Source organism: Siniperca chuatsi, linkage group LG16, assembly GCF_020085105.1.
Source record: "Siniperca chuatsi isolate FFG_IHB_CAS linkage group LG16, ASM2008510v1, whole genome shotgun sequence".
Lineage (NCBI taxonomy): Eukaryota > Metazoa > Chordata > Actinopteri > Centrarchiformes > Sinipercidae > Siniperca > Siniperca chuatsi.
Genome location: NC_058057.1, coordinates 2,054,912 through 2,072,035, shown reverse-complemented (window position 1 = coordinate 2,072,035; position 17,124 = coordinate 2,054,912). Strand labels below are relative to the sequence as shown.

The 17,124-nt window shown below is 41.6% G+C and overlaps 1 protein-coding gene across 5 annotated transcripts in view; it reads left to right on the top strand.

The window, feature by feature from the left end:
- tab2 (TGF-beta activated kinase 1 (MAP3K7) binding protein 2) overlaps positions 1–17,124 on the top strand; it is a 48,395-nt gene extending 31,271 nt beyond the window's left edge. The window contains exons 2-8 of one of the 5 annotated variants that reach the window (XM_044169892.1): positions 4,458–4,648; positions 5,055–6,750; positions 9,791–9,951; positions 11,752–11,845; positions 12,809–12,904; positions 13,899–13,988; positions 14,936–17,124. In XM_044169892.1, coding sequence (XP_044025827.1) covers positions 4,547–4,648; positions 5,055–6,750; positions 9,791–9,951; positions 11,752–11,845; positions 12,809–12,904; positions 13,899–13,988; positions 14,936–15,075 — 2,379 coding nt within the window. In that variant the 5' untranslated portion in view covers positions 4,458–4,546 and the 3' untranslated portion in view covers positions 15,076–17,124. Of the gene's footprint in view, positions 1–4,457; positions 4,649–5,054; positions 6,751–9,790; positions 9,952–11,751; positions 11,846–12,808; positions 12,905–13,898 lie in introns of all 5 variants that reach the window. The other 4 variants (XM_044169889.1, XM_044169890.1, XM_044169887.1 and 1 more) reach the window with 4 other exon arrangements.

Here is a 17,124-nt window from a genome sequence, read left to right as displayed (position 1 = left end):
CCGCATTTTATTTTATTTATTTAACTGATTTGGCCGTTTTTAGGTGAATTCATTCTGGCAGAGTGAATGAGCCCATTGAAGTAGCATGGCAGGCCTGCTACCTCCAGAAATGAGTGAGGGGCTGTGGGTCAATGCTTTGGCACGGTGAATAACAGCCTCAGCAATAGAAGCTTTGTCTCTATCTCTGCTGGCAGTACAGCGCTGCCTCAGGCCCTGTTCCACCAGCGCCTCCAGGGAGAGCAAGGACTAAGCTGCCCCCCTTGAAGCCACTCCTACACATCAGCCGGCTGCAGGCTTATAATTACGTACAGTGAAGAGGTGTGGACCTTTTTTGTTTTTGAAGCCAGGAAACAATCTAACCACACTGTTGACCTGTAACTGGGTTAGCCGCCAAGTAGTGAATTTCCTTTCCCACAATGGTTGAGCTGCCCAGCCTCCTGAGTGGAGCCTGAGTGGTGGACTGTTGTTCTCTGGCTCTGTGCAGTGATGGTTCCTCTTGGCCTGTAAATTAAACAAGTAGATGTAAACTGATAATGCATTAGGCTCCAAAAGTGGTGTGTGAAGTTGGATACTTGGATAGGCTTCATTTTCTGTAGACTTTATTTGCTTAATCTGCTGGAGTAGATTGAAAATGCTGTACTAGGGGCAGTAAGATTTGCTCTAAACATGTAATCTGAGATATGGCAAACTGTTCTCCTCTGGTTTGCATTTAGAGGCTCTCCATGCTGCGTTTTGTGCTTCTTTTTTGACACACACAAAATGAATTCCACAGTCTGATGGCATAATTGCAAAACTTTCCATTTCCTTGTATTGCAAAAGACAAAAAAAGCATTGACTGATGGTTCGTTTTAGAGCCTTGTCTAATGGACAGTTTGAAAGTTTTATTATCTAGATGTTGATGAGTTCTCTCTTTCACACTGAGCTTGATAGGATAGAAGAGACTTTCAGAAATAAATTGTTGGAGAAACTTTCAAAAATGCTAAGCTTTTGTGACATACAGAAAGTTTTGTCTTTATACTAAAATGTGATTGTATCTACATTGGTAGCAAAGAATGTAAAATGCATCTCTCTGAGTTTAGGCCCCTCCTTGCAGCTGGCACACTAATATTAACAGTAGCCAAATAGCTCCTCCTTCTGTTATCAGCTATATCAGGATGTTTTGCAAAGCCGATTTACGACTTTTCAGTTATGACATTACACATCCTCATAGCTTAGATAAGACAGAAGCACAGCTTCTCAAATAAATACTTTGTCTTCTTGGCAGAAATGAGGCCAGTGTGATTTAAAGCTCACTCTTGACTTTTCTTCATCATTAAATAAATGTGTTCAAGTGTCTGTAAATTTTGTTCTGGGTTATTTAAGTTCTCAAAATTCACTTTCTCTGATGTATTGAGATGGCTGTCAAGAGACTTGTCTCTTGTTCCTTTACTCTACATTACACTGCATTGATCGGCATAGAGCAGAACAGGGTGTGCTTCATGTGTCATAATGTTTTGAACGGCATATCTGAACCTCCCACAGGAAGATGTTTCGAAAGAGTGCGGTTAGAAGAAAAGTGTGGAATAACACAAGACATGGCTGTCATGCACTTACACTTTCAAGTTCTCATGACTGTTCTATTCCACGCCAGGTTTGTCTGTGTTTTCTAGACCCTTAACATAGCGGGGTAATGGTTGGGGAAGTGAGCTTGTACCTGAGGGTGTGCCAGATCAAATCCCTGGACTAGCTTTTTAAAACCTGGGCCCAAGGAGTGAATGAGACACAACTGTAAGTCAAGTTTCTTGAGCAAAGCCTGGACTGCTCTAGTGAATTTGCACGGTGGCTAGTAGTGAAATACTGTGGTTGCCTTGGCCAGCTCCCAGGTATGAGTATAGTTTATGCATAGAATGAAGATAGGAAACAGCCTACCAGCCACTCATTTTTCTTGCCAGCCAACCCTTGAAACATACATTAAGTTTATTAGGTACACCTGGGTAAAACTAATGCAGTCTAATACAACAGCCCTGCAATAAATTCTACCTTCATGAAAGTTAGAATGTTCAGTTTTTGTTGAAGCTCTTGGAGAGGCATTTTTTCAAATTTATTGTCATTTCGGAGGCTGTATGTTGTGGTGCTGTGTTGAACTGTATTGCGAGGTATACAGGGAGGTGTTTCCATTATTTTATCCATCTAATCAATTTCAAGGTGGGTAGACTGAATGTAAGAAGCACCTCTCAGCATAGCTCTTTGGATTATCAATCAACAAACGTAATGCTTCCTGAAGCAGAGGGTTGTAGGTGTTGCATGTTGGAGCAGCCAGTAACAGAACATCCCAGTAAGGAAGGTTTTAATGATTTGCAGTTGAACAGACATCTGTTAAAACTAAGATAAATAATGGCTTGTCAGCTAGCTTACACATAACTTGGTTTAGCAGTTCAGTGACTATATTGCAACTTTTAGCAGGATCGCTTGTAAGTCCATTGATTTTCTGATGATTGACAGAATGATTATTTGACTACTCTTTTTTGACCAGAGATGAGCAGTGTGATAATTGTCTCGCATTAAACCCAGGTTGGAAAATCAGTGTTAAACCATTCACACCACCGGTCAGCACTGGGTTTCCTAAGTCCTTCTTCCGGTCTGAAAGGAGTTGAAATAAGATGCCTGACCAGAGGGGCACTCGAGCGGATAAAAGGGCTTGGAGGGAATGTGGGCTGACCAGATGGGAAGCTAGACAGAGCAAAAGTACTTTAGTCACTCAAGTAACCCTTTTTGTGTGACATTAAAGTAGGGGTCGGCGATATGACCTAAAATTTATATCACGGTATTACAAAAAAAATAGGGATACTTCACTCAAAACATGATTCTACCTCTTCACTTTATTGGTAATGTAAAGGAACATATCTTAAGAAAGAAAAAATGATAGAAAAAAACAGATGTGTTTATCGGCTCCAGTAAAGGCAGGCCTACATGTGTTTTGGGAGGATTAGCCTGCCCCATAATGTAGGTGAATTACTAAATGTAATGTGATTAATTCTCAGAGTTAGACAAGAGGTTGGCTTTGCTTTGCTCGTAACATTACCTTCCACATCTTCGTGTTACCAGAGTCTGCGTTAGCGAGGAAAATAGTAGTTACTGGACGTAACTCCAGTTCTATGAGTACGTGCGTAGCCCTCTACCTGCATGTTATCGTAACCACAGGTAAAGCACATTAGTTTTAATATGCTGAAACATTTATCACGGTAATGACAGTATTGCAAAATCCATGTCATGGCAGAACGGGGTGACGAAACCAGTATACCGCCCACCCCTATGTTAAAGTAAAAACAATTATTCTTGTAACTGTCCCATTAGGGCACAAACATATCCTGGTTAAATAAAGTTTTCAAAAATAGGTTACTTTTAATTAAGAGTATAGCATGCATTGTAAACTACGAAAGGTGGTGAGATTTTAAAAAAATTCAGGGATTGTCAAACATAACCTAGCTCATGTATTTGAAATTTAATGAGTACAGATGCAGTAATTTTGTTTATGCACTCTGTGATACTCTCCCATCTCTCGTATTGTGTCACAACTTGGTCTCAGGCAGGCAACACAACAATGCAACCACTCCATAAACTCTATAAACAAACACTGAAGGTACTGGATAAACAATCTAATTCTCTAAATCCTTATAGCTATCCTCTTTTCAAAACAGTAATGTTGGGTGTGTGTGTGTGTGTGTGTGTTAGGCATATAATATCAGTCTAGATAATAGACTGTGTAGTCCCTCGTTCAATCTAGATAATGTCATATATCTAGATTGCAGTCCAAGAATGAATCACTTGAATCACTCACTCGGTGACCCTAACCCTCTTTGTGCTGCAGTGTCAGAAATAAAGCAGTGATTCTCTGGAATCAACTGTTCTGCAGAGCTGCCTTATGTAGGAACTTAACAGATCTTTATTTGGAGATTTGCCTCTAGACCAGACTACTGTTCGCTCACCTTCTGTCCTTAATAAGTGAATGTTGATGTTAAGGTCAGTTGGAAAGGCTGCTTTTCTCAGTAGTCAGTCAGAGGTGCTTTCCTCCTTCTGCTACTCCGTTATTAAGGGGCTTTGTGGGGAGAAGGGCTTCTGAAATGAATGCCGTCTATTCTCATTGAGGATCTCTGCAGTTTTGTTTTGAAAGCTCCGAGGCAAAATGAAAATGACAACCTCAAATGTCTGACGGATGTCTTGTACAGTGGAGTTGCAGTAGACCACATTGGCTCCTTCCCTGCCACTTGGACATGCTTACTTTTTCATTGAATGTTAACAAAACACAGACTTCTCCAGCTCATATGACTATCTGATTACTCCCTTCTAAGTATGTATTGGATAAAGATTGGATTATGTGTGTATCTTTATTTATTTATTTTTTTTTCATAAATCATATGGAGAGAAATTTGTTTCCACATCAATTGTTTTCTTTTTTTCTCTCCTTTGTTTCAATTCAGAAGATGTTCAAGATGAAGGCGATTTGCTGCCACCACTGACGCCCCAGTGCGCTGAACAGAACAAGCAGTCCTGACCTGGCAACATACGAATGGCCCAGGGAAGCCACCAGATTGACATTCAGGTTTTGCATGACCTGCGCCAGAAGTTCCCTGAAGTCCCAGAGGGTGTTGTCTCCCAGTGTGTTCTGCAGGTGAGCAAGTTCGAACCTCGGACACCAGAAAAGAGGAGCTCTGCAAAGTAAAGCCCGACTGATAAATCGGTACCAGCGCATTTTGGTCTGTGTTATATAATGTAAGATATGTTTGCGGTAATTTAAACAGTGTATCCAGGTCAATAGGTTAATAGGTCATTTTCCAGCTGTAAAATATCCCGCTTTGTACATATCTTGGTCACATGGAAAATAGCTGTTACTGTTATGTGTTTATGTAAAAAAAAAAAAAAGAAAATTAATTGACATATATTATCAGATTTTTTAATTGTTAGATCTGGACATCTGTCAAAAATCTAGGACTTAAGAAGAATTCAAATTTAGGACTCTCATCTGAAACATTGATATTGCATACAAAGTTTATTTCCTCCCTCTCTCTTCTCTTCAGAACAACAACAATTTAGACGCCTGCTGTGAATACTTGTCCCAGGTCAGTCCGGTCTATCTGTACAGTGAAGAAGGAAACCTCAGCTTTTCTGACGACCCCAGCTTTACCAGGCTCCGTAATCACATGACCCAGCTGAACCTGGGCCTGCAGTCTCAGAATGTGCATGTGGCCCCGGTTCGGGACGGCCTGAGAATGAACGGCAGCCGGACACTGGCCCACAGCCTGAGTGACGGGCCCCTCCAGACAGGCCAGGCCCCCAACAGTGACTTCTTTCAGCAGGAGCCCCAGTCAGCCCCAGTGCAGGTGCCCTCCAGCCTCAATGTATTTGGTGTGATGGAGCCCACACGCAAACCACAGCCTCCACAGCACCTTGGACTCTACCCTTTGGGTGTCAAAGGAACGACTATGGGTGTCCAGCAGACGCCACGCTTCAACCCCATTACCGTGACGCTAGCCCCCAATATCCAAACAGGCCGCAACACCCCCACTTCTTTGCACATACACGGTGGGCCACAGTCGGGCCTCAGCAGTCCACAGGGTAACTCTATCTACATCAGGCCCTATGTTAGCCAGTCCGGTACGACTCGGCAGAACCAGCAGCAGGGAGGCAGGGCCCAGTACAGCCCCACTTCCCAGCCCCAGCAGCAGATCTACCAGATCTCACACCCATCCTCCCTGTCTGGTTCCTGGTCCGGCCCTCAGCATGCCTCCTCTTCACATACCTCACAGCACCAGACCCAGGGCCACCAGACCTCTCACGTCTACATGCCAATTAGCTCCCCCACAAATCCCCAGGCGCCCTCCATTCTTCCCACTGGAAGCCAGGCCTCTTCCTCTGGTGTCTCCCCGTGCTCTTCTTCCTCTTCCTCCTCCTCTGTCATGCCCACCTCCCTGTCTGCCATCAGCCAGTACAACATCCAGAACATCTCTACTGGCCCACGGAAGAATCAGATAGAGATCAAACTTGAATCTCCTCAGAGGAGCAACTCCACAACCACAACAGCCGTACTGCGGACAAGCAGTGGGCCCCGGTCCTCCTCCACCTCCTCCTCCTGCCCTTCCTCTTCCTCCTCTTCAACTGGGGTGGCTACTGTCCCAACCACCCCTCTCTCTATCGGAGGCCCAGGTCTGAGCCGCAGCCAGCCCACTGTTTACATCTCTGCCAGCCCGCCTACTGCTGCTACCACTCCCTCTGAGGAGGCCGTCGTGGCCACAGCCGGCTCCCGCTCCCAACCTAAGTTTTACATTTCTGCCAATGCCTCCAGCGACGACAGTGGGGGTAGGAACCCTCCCACAGTCTACATCTCAGCCAACCCTCCCTTACAGGGGCCCTCGGGGGCCAGGAACATGGGGGGCCAAGTGAGCATGGGCCCCGCCTACATCCACCACCATCCTCCTAAGTCCCGTGCCTCTGTGGGAGGGGGAGGCACAGCTTCTTCCCCACGTGTGGTGGTGACTCAGCCCAACACCAAATACACTTTTAAAATCACGGTGTCCCCCAATAAGCCCCCAGCTGTGTCCCCTGGAGTGGTGTCACCTACTTTTGAGCCCAACAACCTCCTCAGCCTACCCTCAGACCACCACTTCGTGGAGCCAGACCCCCTCCATCTCTCAGACCCGCTGTCGCCACACAGGGAGAGGCCGAGTGAGCCTCGCAGACTCAGCATGGGCTCTGATGATGCAGCGTACACACAAGGTGAGCAATGCCTGATACCTATCATCACTTTGATCATAATTCCAGTCTTTATGCCCTGATTTTTTTTCTTTTTATACAATGTTCATTTCCTCTTTTGATTCAGTTTTTACTTGACATTAAAGCTAGCATTGCAAAGAGGTGTCTGCCAATTTCTTGAACATTTTTAAGTTTGCAAATACATACTTTAGATAAGGAGTTAACGCCCACAGCTTGGACCAAACTGACAAAAATGCCAGAAATTGTTTACACTGTGAATCCTTCATCAAGTAGGCCTCTGATGTCTTGTTAGAGCTGTTTGCTTCACCGTTTATTGGTTTGTTTAGCAAATGTCAAGTGGCTAAAGAGTGCACAGTGATGAGGCCAGACCAGCAGTAGGTCTAAATGCTTTTAGTAATTTTATTATAATGTACACTGTGTGATTTTAAAAGTCTGTTTCTTTTACGTTGACCGTTATGTACTTCTTGAGCCAAACTGTGTACTTGCTGTCACTAATGTTCAGTCAGTGTAGAACCACTGCTCTGCATGTCCGTCTCCATGAGGCAGATAAAAGCAAAGGTGACTCGCTCAGTGAGGGCCGTGGTGTGATGACGGTAGTGTGAGTCCTCCACACTAAATGCTGCGTTTGCTCCGACGACCCCTGAGACTGGCGGATTCTGTAGTGAGTCAAACGTGTCAGAGAACGCCGCTGTTTCCTTTTTTGGGCTTTTCACTGTATGTGAAAGTTATGTGTGAGTCACCGGCTGTGGCTCCTGCACTGCGGTGACTACCACCAGGAGGGGCATCACACCGGGCATGCTACCTCTGCTGCTGACCCTCATCAGCCCAGTTTCCTCCTACTTTATCTGCTTTGGCTTGGAAAAATGCATATTGACACCAACTGAGTCACATTACCTGATAACGACACCTGTCACCACCTAACTGTTAATTAAACATTAATGTGTTAACCATCACCAGTCAGCATTCACACAAGAACTATAGCTCTTACTGTTTGGCAATAGAATAACATTACTGTAATTACATAATTTTGTTGAAGACCCGGTTCTGATTGGCAAGTGAAGACAAGCATTCCTGCTGGACACTGGGTTTTTTGAACGCATATATGTGTTTGTTGTTTGTTTAGTGGATTAGTAACCTCACACAGCCAGAAAAGCCAGCTAATTTTTGACTAAATGATGAAGGTTTTGGAAACAGATTTCATTTAGTCAGATGTGCACCAGATCATTCAGTGAACCTTTGAATAGTAATGTGACTTGTTGCCTCTCCAAATTCCCAAATCTCAAAAACAACAATTAAAACTAGCCGTTGCAGATAGAAAATTAAGTGTTATTCTGTAACTGCATGGCCTATTTGTCACCTCAACTTAATTTGGGGGATAGTTTAGGAGAAATTAGACAATGTTTTCAGAAGAGCTACCAGTTTTTTCTAGTTTGACAGTGGCACTGGTTTGTGTAATAAGTTGTAAGTCGGGTTCATGTTGATGTCTGCTTAAAGAAGAGAACTGTCGGCCATCCATTGTACAGCTTACTTGAAATGAAAAAAAAAAATAGTGGGATGGGTTTGCCAAGAAGGAAGATTAGCTTTAAACAGTATTTCACGTGAAATGATAAATCTGGATGGTGTTTTAAGTAGTCTGTAGGAATGCAGTTGCTCATTATCACATAATAAATAAAATAATGGGGTGAATCTAAGAGCCAAACACAGACTATTAACCGTAGTGATTAAAAATTAAGGCCCATTTGCCTTCATTATAGCTGAACTAAAATCACTGTAAAGCACAGCAATACATTACCAAACCAAGTTGTAAGTGCAAACTATGTTACCAGTGTAGCACAACAAATACACAACACCACATGTATGTATTCGTGCCAGCACATACAAAATAGTCACCTTCATTTGGCTTTTTCATGTTCTGTTTATATACAGTGTTGAGCTGTTAGAAAACACCATATTTACATTGACATTTTAAATATATAGCTCATGCTCTCACACTGTGTGACTCGTATTAAGCAAGCAGGTAGCAGTTTAGCTTGCGGACAGGAGAACAATTGTATGGTCTTTTTGTCACAGGACAGACACACTCACCAGTAGACCATCTTCCCATAAGTTGTGAAGTGCCATGTGTTTGTGTGTAGCAGGAGAAGGAATTGTTTGAATGTCAATGTAGGAGGTGTTTCAACCTGTCAACAGAATGAATTATGGGAAACATGCTGTAGAGACTTGAGCAGATCATGTGCACAGTTAAGGTTCTGTATTAAACACTGCAGCAGTCTAAGTCTGATCTCTTCATGTTACCACAATAGCTGATGAGACGATACCAGAATTTTAAACTGCGATACAATACTAGTATTAAAAAAAACGATACTCAAGACCTCTTTTGATACCAAGGCAAAAAGAAAAAAAAGTCCTAGGCACACAAAATAGGATTTAAAAAGTATATTTTTTATTAACAAATCGACATTAACACTATTAACAAACTGAGCACATATTGATTTTCTTCCCCGTTGTTTCATCTGTGCAGCCTTGGGTTGAAAAACTGATTGTAGATGTTTTTATTTTTTATAGCTTCTGTACTTTCAATACTATTAAATGTATAAATAACAGAGATCATATTGTTTTTAAACACGTGGTATTAAACCTTTACACAGATAGACAACGGTGTGGAATCTGACGTAGTTCCCCTGTCTCTCCTTACACAAAGTTGTTTTTATGCACATGGAATTATGATCAAAACCGCTTTGACTGGTGTATGCAGAGATCAGCCTATGGTGGATCTGAAAATGTGTCAGTACTGTATATCCACAGCAATTTTCCTTGAAGGGATTGTTATCAGCAGTTTTTGTTGTGTTCCCTGTTTTGATCTACAGTTTTTAGTTACAGGGAGTTTCTCAATATAATATTTTTTAAATTTCTTTCCCTCCTTTGATTAGGGGTCATTCTAAATTGAAACAAATGAAACATTTTTCAGTGAAGTTTATTAGAAAGAATGGATATAGCACAGAGGAGACAGTTGCTGACAGTACTGTCTGTGTGTGTTCTCCAGCGTTGTTGGTCCATCAGAAGGCCCGCATGGAGAGGCTGTGGCATGAGCTGGAGCTGAAGAAGAAGAAGCTGGAGAAGCTAAAAGAGGAGGTCAACGAGATGGAGAACGACCTGACCAGGAGACGGCTGGAGAGATCCAATTCGGCCTCCCAAATTCCTTCTGTAAGCTTAATTCAGTGATTTTAAAGATATAAATCTGTTCATTGTGAACTTATTATTTTTTGGCATTTTGTTTTAATTTGATAGTGACAGTTGAAATACTGACAGGAAATGTGAGGAGACATAGGGGGGTCTATAATGCTACAAAGGTCCCCAGACTGAATCGAACCAGGGACGTTGCGGTTATATAGTATAGGCCTGTCACAATAACTACTTTTGTTGGATGATACATTGTCCCAGAAATAATCGCGATACACGATATAATTGTCATTTTAAGACCATTTGATGCCACTGATTTAATGATAAGCATAATAATGCATGTACACCCTTTTAATTAACTTAAAAGTCTTAAGAATATTCAGATATTAGTATTGGAATGTGAACAAAATGGACTCTCAGACTCTGTTAACAAAAATTGCGCTTAAATAAATATTAGACATTTGTTTCAGGGGTAGGCTATAGAGTCATTCCTTAACAGGCAATATAGTAATGGTAGGAAAAAACCCTGCTTATTGTTTATTCTGGCATCATGTTGGCTAAATGTTGGTGATATTCTTATGTAAAAAAACAAACAAACATGCATGTAAACACAATGGGCAATATCGAGGTCTGCAAAAATTATTGACGTCAAGTCATCCATATACGATAAGTCGATATCATGACAGGCAATAATTACATTACACATACAAATATATATATATATATATATATATATATCGTATAATAAGTCAATAACGTAATTATTGTGACAGCCCTAAGTAAGAGGCTTAAACACTAGACCCCTGGATGCCCCCTGCAGCCCAATTATAATTTTACAAATTAGGATTTTTATTGTTGAGAACAGTAATCATCAGCTACAGTGTGAAATAATTGTAGATCATAGTCATATTTCCCAGCTAAAACCAGCCAGAATGTAAAAAAGTTGGGATGTTTGGAAGGGAAAATGTCAAGGAACTCTAACCAACATCTTTCACTGGCAGATCAATCAATTTAAAAACCAAGTTAAATATGATTTTATTAGCAGTTAACTCAGAAATGTATGTGATAAAGAGTCATCAGTGATGGTCTTCATAACTGCAAACAAATGTTTTTCTGGTTATTACTGACAGATAAAAAGCTGAACAGACAAAACAAAATTATCTGGGTCACATTGCCATTCTTGGTTCCAGCTCATGGCACATCAGTGCTCCTACACCCTGAAACTATGTTGATTACGGGGTCTGTTTATGATTTGGCTGATATTGTTCCATATTTTCAGACTGACAGAGCACACAATTTATGTCAGATTGACTTAGCAGTTCATTCTGGAGCTCTGCAGCAAGTTCTGCAGCTACTTCAGAGAAAAAGTGATACTATCACTGTTTTAGCATTTTCTTTTCTGTTCACTGTGATAGGTAGAGTTCAAAAGAAAACAAAGTGAACATCTTTTCATATTTATTTTCTGCACAGCTTTATGTTTATGTTAGAATTGCAGCTGTGAGTTTGTTGAAACCTCTCTGGTTCAGATGAAGTGCCGCTCTCAGCTTTTTGTTGAGTCAGCTGTTTTTGTCAGCTATTACAGTTTGAGTCAACAGAGGGGGAAGTGGCTGCGGAAGGTTAATTGACTGGTGTTGCTGAGCTCAGTAGCTCCTTGGTTCTGTTGTTTACTGAGGCGAGCCAGCTCTGGAGAGTGTAGCAGCTCTCCTGACACGGTCACAGATCTGCTCCACTGCCTTAGAAGCAGGATGTCCAACCATTTGTGCCTTAGAGCTGCCTGTGTCTGATAACGAACCGGCTGATACTTCCTGTCTCGTTCTCTTTCAGATTGAGGAAATGAAGCAGTTGCGATGCAAAAACAGGTTACTGCAGATCGACATTGACTGCCTCACCAAAGAAATTGATCTCCTTCAAACAAGAGGTATGATTCTGTGTGTGTGTGTGTGTGTGTGTGTGTGTGTGTGTGTGTGTGTGTGTGTGTGTGTGTGTGTGTGTGTGTGTGTGTGTGTGTGTGTGTGTGTGTGTGTGTGTGTGTGTGTGTGTGTGTGTGTGTGTGTGTGTGTCACCCTCTCTCTGATATATAGTATTCAATACTTTCAGGTATTTGGGTATCTTGAACTGGCATTCAGCTTATGTACATGTCTGTGTTGTATAAGAAGAAAGTTAACAGTAAGTCATTGAGGGAGGTCAGATTTGATCCGGGGTCTGCAGCTGTGGCACGTCGGTCAGGCGTGCTCACATCCTCTCGGCACACGCGGTCAAGTTGCTGCCATTGTACTGTTAACTACCAGTTCTTCCTGAATTGCATCCTGTCTCTGGTTGGTAACAAGAGATTTATTGGCCCCCTGGCAGCACTTCACTGCTATCAGAGACCGAGCCACTGACCAACTGGTTTACACAGGTGAAGGAAGGCGAGAGTTTGGCTCTCATGAATGAACAGTACCTCTCACTCACTAAAGGCATTGCCCTGGTGATACCTGGGATTTAACCCCAGATGTTGAATAACGTCAGACATAAACTGACCAGTTATGATGTTACCTTGTATAATTTAGATTTTTTTTCTAATGATTTATATTTTTATAGTTATAGTGAGTCTAGTGGTGTCTATGGAGAGAACGCTGTAGTGGTATTTAATCCAAGGCCAGGGGAGGCACACCAAGCTGTGTTTAGGAGGAAGCCTTATCTCTTTTAGTAAAAGACACATTTGCATTACTGTCATGCTTGTAATGTATCTATTGATGGGTTTTGTGTAAAGTTGGAGTGTATATATGTGCTTACTCCAGGTGTTGACTCCATAGTACTGTGAGAAATGTAAATCCACTATTAAATGGAAAGTACACCTTTTGTTCCACTCTTTCCATCCACTTTTTCCTTCTGTTTACAGGACCACACTTTAATCCCAGTGCAATCCATAATTTTTATGATAACATTGGATTCCTTGGTCCTGTCCCACCCAAACCCAAAGGTACTTTATCTATTGGTAAGTTTAGAAAAGTTTGCATGGTCATGTGTGGACATTCCTCATTTCACTGGACACATTATTTAGATTTATTTTATTGGACTTCTTAGAGAATGCTATTTTTGCAACCACAGCCTTCCGAGGAGGGGAGGGGAGGGGATATCTCTTTAATTGCCTCTTCCAAGGGTTTCTTCCATTTTATCCTTATGTGCAAAGGTCAAGTCAGGCATATGGTCAGGATTCAGTTGTAATTAGTAATATCCACTTTTCATCCATTCATTTATTGCATTTTGCCTTGTCGTGTTTTCATGACTTTAGTTACTGACTTAAAGGACTGTGTCAGTGGTGGTGCATGTTTAGATAATCAACTGTAGACTGTGTTTACTAAAATACACTGGAAAACCACCAGTATGGCCCCCCAGTATGGCCCCTAAAAGGTTGATAGTACTAACTTCACTGTGGGAGCCTTTCCCTATCCATTGATGTTTTTCATGAGGGTTGTACCAATATGGGTTATTGAAAGCCAATACCAAAATCAAAAACAGTGTTTTTGACTATAATGAATATCGTCAAAAACAGTGTTTTTGACTATAATGAATATCTTTACATTTTATCAAATTTATCTCAAAAACGACAAGTACTCACTGTTTTCCACCAAATATTTCACTTTTATCAGGGTGGTGAAATAGTATTCAGAGCATCGTGAGACTATAAAACTTTCCACTGAAATGTAAATAAATCAAGCTCACAGCTGTTAAATACACCATGAGCTAACACGCCTAATCAGTGGTATTGAATAGCAAATTAATAAATACAATTTTAGATTTTCCTGCTTCTGTTTTTTCAAATCAGCCCATGGTATTGGTTTAACCCTGTTTATGACTGACTACTGATTTCTTCATTTCTGCACTTTTCTCCTTCCCCCCCACCTGCTCTGTAATATTTTTTCATCCATCCATCCTCCTACCTCTCATCCATTCACCCATCCCTCGCTCTCTGCTCGGCTTCATCAAAGCTGGGCCAGACAGGAGAGGATGTAGATATAATGTGACCTCTGAGCTCATGGTGGAGCCCTCCTCTGGTCCTTCCCCTCCTCTCCCACTTGGTTGGTATCTCTGTCCTTCTTTTCTTCTTTCATTCTTCCTGCCTTTATCATCAACCATATCATCTTGTCTTTAACAAGGTCCACAAGCTTATTCTAGCCTTGATTTGATATTCAAACCCCTCCGTGTCTTAATGTAGCAGGTCTTTCAACTACTTTAAGATCTTAGCTTATCTGGAAATCCACTCATCCAATGGTATTCAGGATTATTTTTTATCTCATGATTCTTATCTTAATTTGGAAAATTGATAAAACCTTATAAGTGTTCTACCAAACTTAAGCAAAGTGATTGCTTTGCAGTGTTTTATGAACTAAAATGCATAGTAGCATTTTAGGATTCACCATCCAGAAGCACCTAACAGTGTTTTTGGGCTTGGGACCCTTGAGTCTAGTCTAGTAATCGAGTATTTCACAATAGAAAAAGCACAGCGTAAAAATTAACATTTGTATAGCAAAAATATGTTGTTGTTTTTTTCTCATTTTCTATCATGTTAATCATCCCACAACCGCTCAGATTTATCTTGCGACCCCCAGGTTAGGAACCCCCAACCTCCCCACAGCTCTGACATCACAGTAGATGTTAAGAGACTGCATCAACACTGCTTTTCACTGAAATGATACTTTCCGAGTCTAGACTCAATTCCATGTTCGTGCCTTGACTCAAAGAGCTTTTAGAAACATTTTTGAGCATACATGTAGCTGTGTTATCCAAGTTCTTTTTAAAACTGACTCCAGGTTTTGTGTTTACATTAGATTTCTGCCAAGTGGGCAATATTCAGATTACTGCAGTGCACGTATACACACTGATAGAGAAGTGTTCCCTTCACCATAGCCACATATGTAAATCATTTTGATGTCCATGTTTTCATCACTTCATGGATAAACTTGGCGGGTTGCACATCTTCTCCTATGTACTGACATTCTTCTCCTCCTCCTCCTCCTCTTCACAGACTCGGGCAGTAAGATTGTGAAGCCCATCACAGACCAGGAGGAGGACGAGGGGACGCAGTGGAGCTGCACCGCCTGCACCTTCCTCAACCATCCCGCCCTCAACCGTTGTGAACAGTGCGAGTTCCCGCGGCACTTCTGAGCCAACAAGGCTGCCACGCGCCACCGCCTCCTCTGCTCACCTGTCTTCTACCAGACAAGAATAGAAAAGGGCCCTTTCTGTTTCTTTGTTCCCCTAGTTGTATGAAAACTGGGACAGGGCGTAGTCATCGTGCATCATGCGGCCTGTTTTCCTTGATTTTTTTCCCCCTTTTCTCCTCTCTAAGGTTTGTAGAATGCTGTCCACTGAAGGCTTGACTGGATAGTGTTTACAGCTTGTGTTTTTTCATAAAGGCTGGCAGAGTCGGATGATACCTCACCTTAGAGACTCGGATCGCGTGGGGTCACCTCCCCCTTTTCTGCTCGACGGGTGACACTTTAACCCTGGGGATACCTCGCTGCTCCAACTTACAGTATTACGAGCGTGGCCCTGCAGTGTGACGGCACACATACACACACCTACACACACACACACCTACACACACAACACAGGTGCCACTGTGCCTTTTGCTGATTGAATTTAGTTTTTCTTCCTCTGTGGTGGCTTGACCGGGGGATTGGGAACTGTGTTCAGCCACTGCTCTCCATCTGAAGGGAAAACTAACAGACTAATCGTGGACTTTAAAATTTGTTTGCAGTTTCTAGAGGATGTCAAAGAGGAACCGGCAGTGTCACTGCCACTCAAACGGGCCTCTTGTCCCAGAATCCCTTTTCTGTCTCTTCAATCATGAGTTAATGAAAAAAAAGAAACTACGTTGCATGCTTTGTGTACAGTACACAGAGGCAGAAACTCCCCTTGAGCTTTTTACTGTACATAATTTTAGAATGTGCCTTAAAAGTCTTCTTCCTCACACTATGAATCACTTGTATTTCCTGTAAGTATAGCTTTATCGACTTTATTAACTTTTTTGTCTTGTTTTGTTTCCCTCTTTCAAACAAATAAGCACCATGCTCCCTTTTAAGCTTTTTACTTGATTTCTGTGAGAGTTGAAGCCTTGCAGAAGGAGAGGAGTAGCGCAGTAAAAACCCTTGTAGTCATCATGAAGCTACATCTGCTCGGTCCATTCATCACTTGTGTAATTGCTGAGTGTCCTGTGTACGATCTGCAGATGCAGCAAAGGAAGGCAATGGAGGAGTCTTTTTTTGTGATTTTTTTTTCCCCAGGACACCAAATATGTCTGGACTGTCGGGGGAGGGAAGGGGTCAAAAAGCAAAATTACACACTGCCATCTTATCTGACAACTGGAATGTAGGTTTAATGTTTGGGGACAACTACACCTCAGTGCAAAGAGACACTCATTTTCCAGTACTATCAGGATGTTACTGCTGATTGATGTCAAAGTGCTCCTGGAACAGCTGATTGGTTAAACGTTTCCATGTTGCTGTGCACCTGAATTGGGTTTTTGTGAGGTACCAAAGATCAAAGTGAATATGTTTCTGTTTAAAGTGTTCCTATGATGTAGAAATATTCATATGGGACCCGTGCCTTATATACAACAGGTCAGAATTGTTTCAACATCTTGGAAGCAGACAAGGCAAAAGAAACTAATGTTTTTAGCAAAATGTAAGCACAACATGACTGTCCACTCTGTATACTCTTATTTTTTATTTGGCTCATTTCATCCTCCTAAGCTTTTATTGATGAGGGTGTTTCTAAAGTTTACTTATTTTGATTTAAGTTACCTTAACTGTGGAGTAGTTACTTTGTTTAGTTTTTTCCACATTTGTGAAATGTCGCCTTGCATCAGTGCCTTTGGAACTATTGAATTTGTACTGATAATCTACTTTGTCACATCTGAGTGCCATTTTTAAAACCAAAATTTTAGTATTGTTTAAACCCATTTAAAAGTAGAAGATGAATTATTGTCTCTTAAGCACTTACGCCATACTTTTTCCTTTTTCCAACCCGAAAAAAAAAACTGTTTTCAGCTTTATCTGCACCTTGGTGTGAAGAGGCAGTTTATTCATGTTTTATTAAATGGAAAAAAAATAATTTGGATATCTAAAGTGTTTTTTTGATTTTAGCTGGGAAAACTGTCTTTGTAACAGATAAGTTATTTGTAAAAATAATTAAAAAAAAATCTATTCTGAA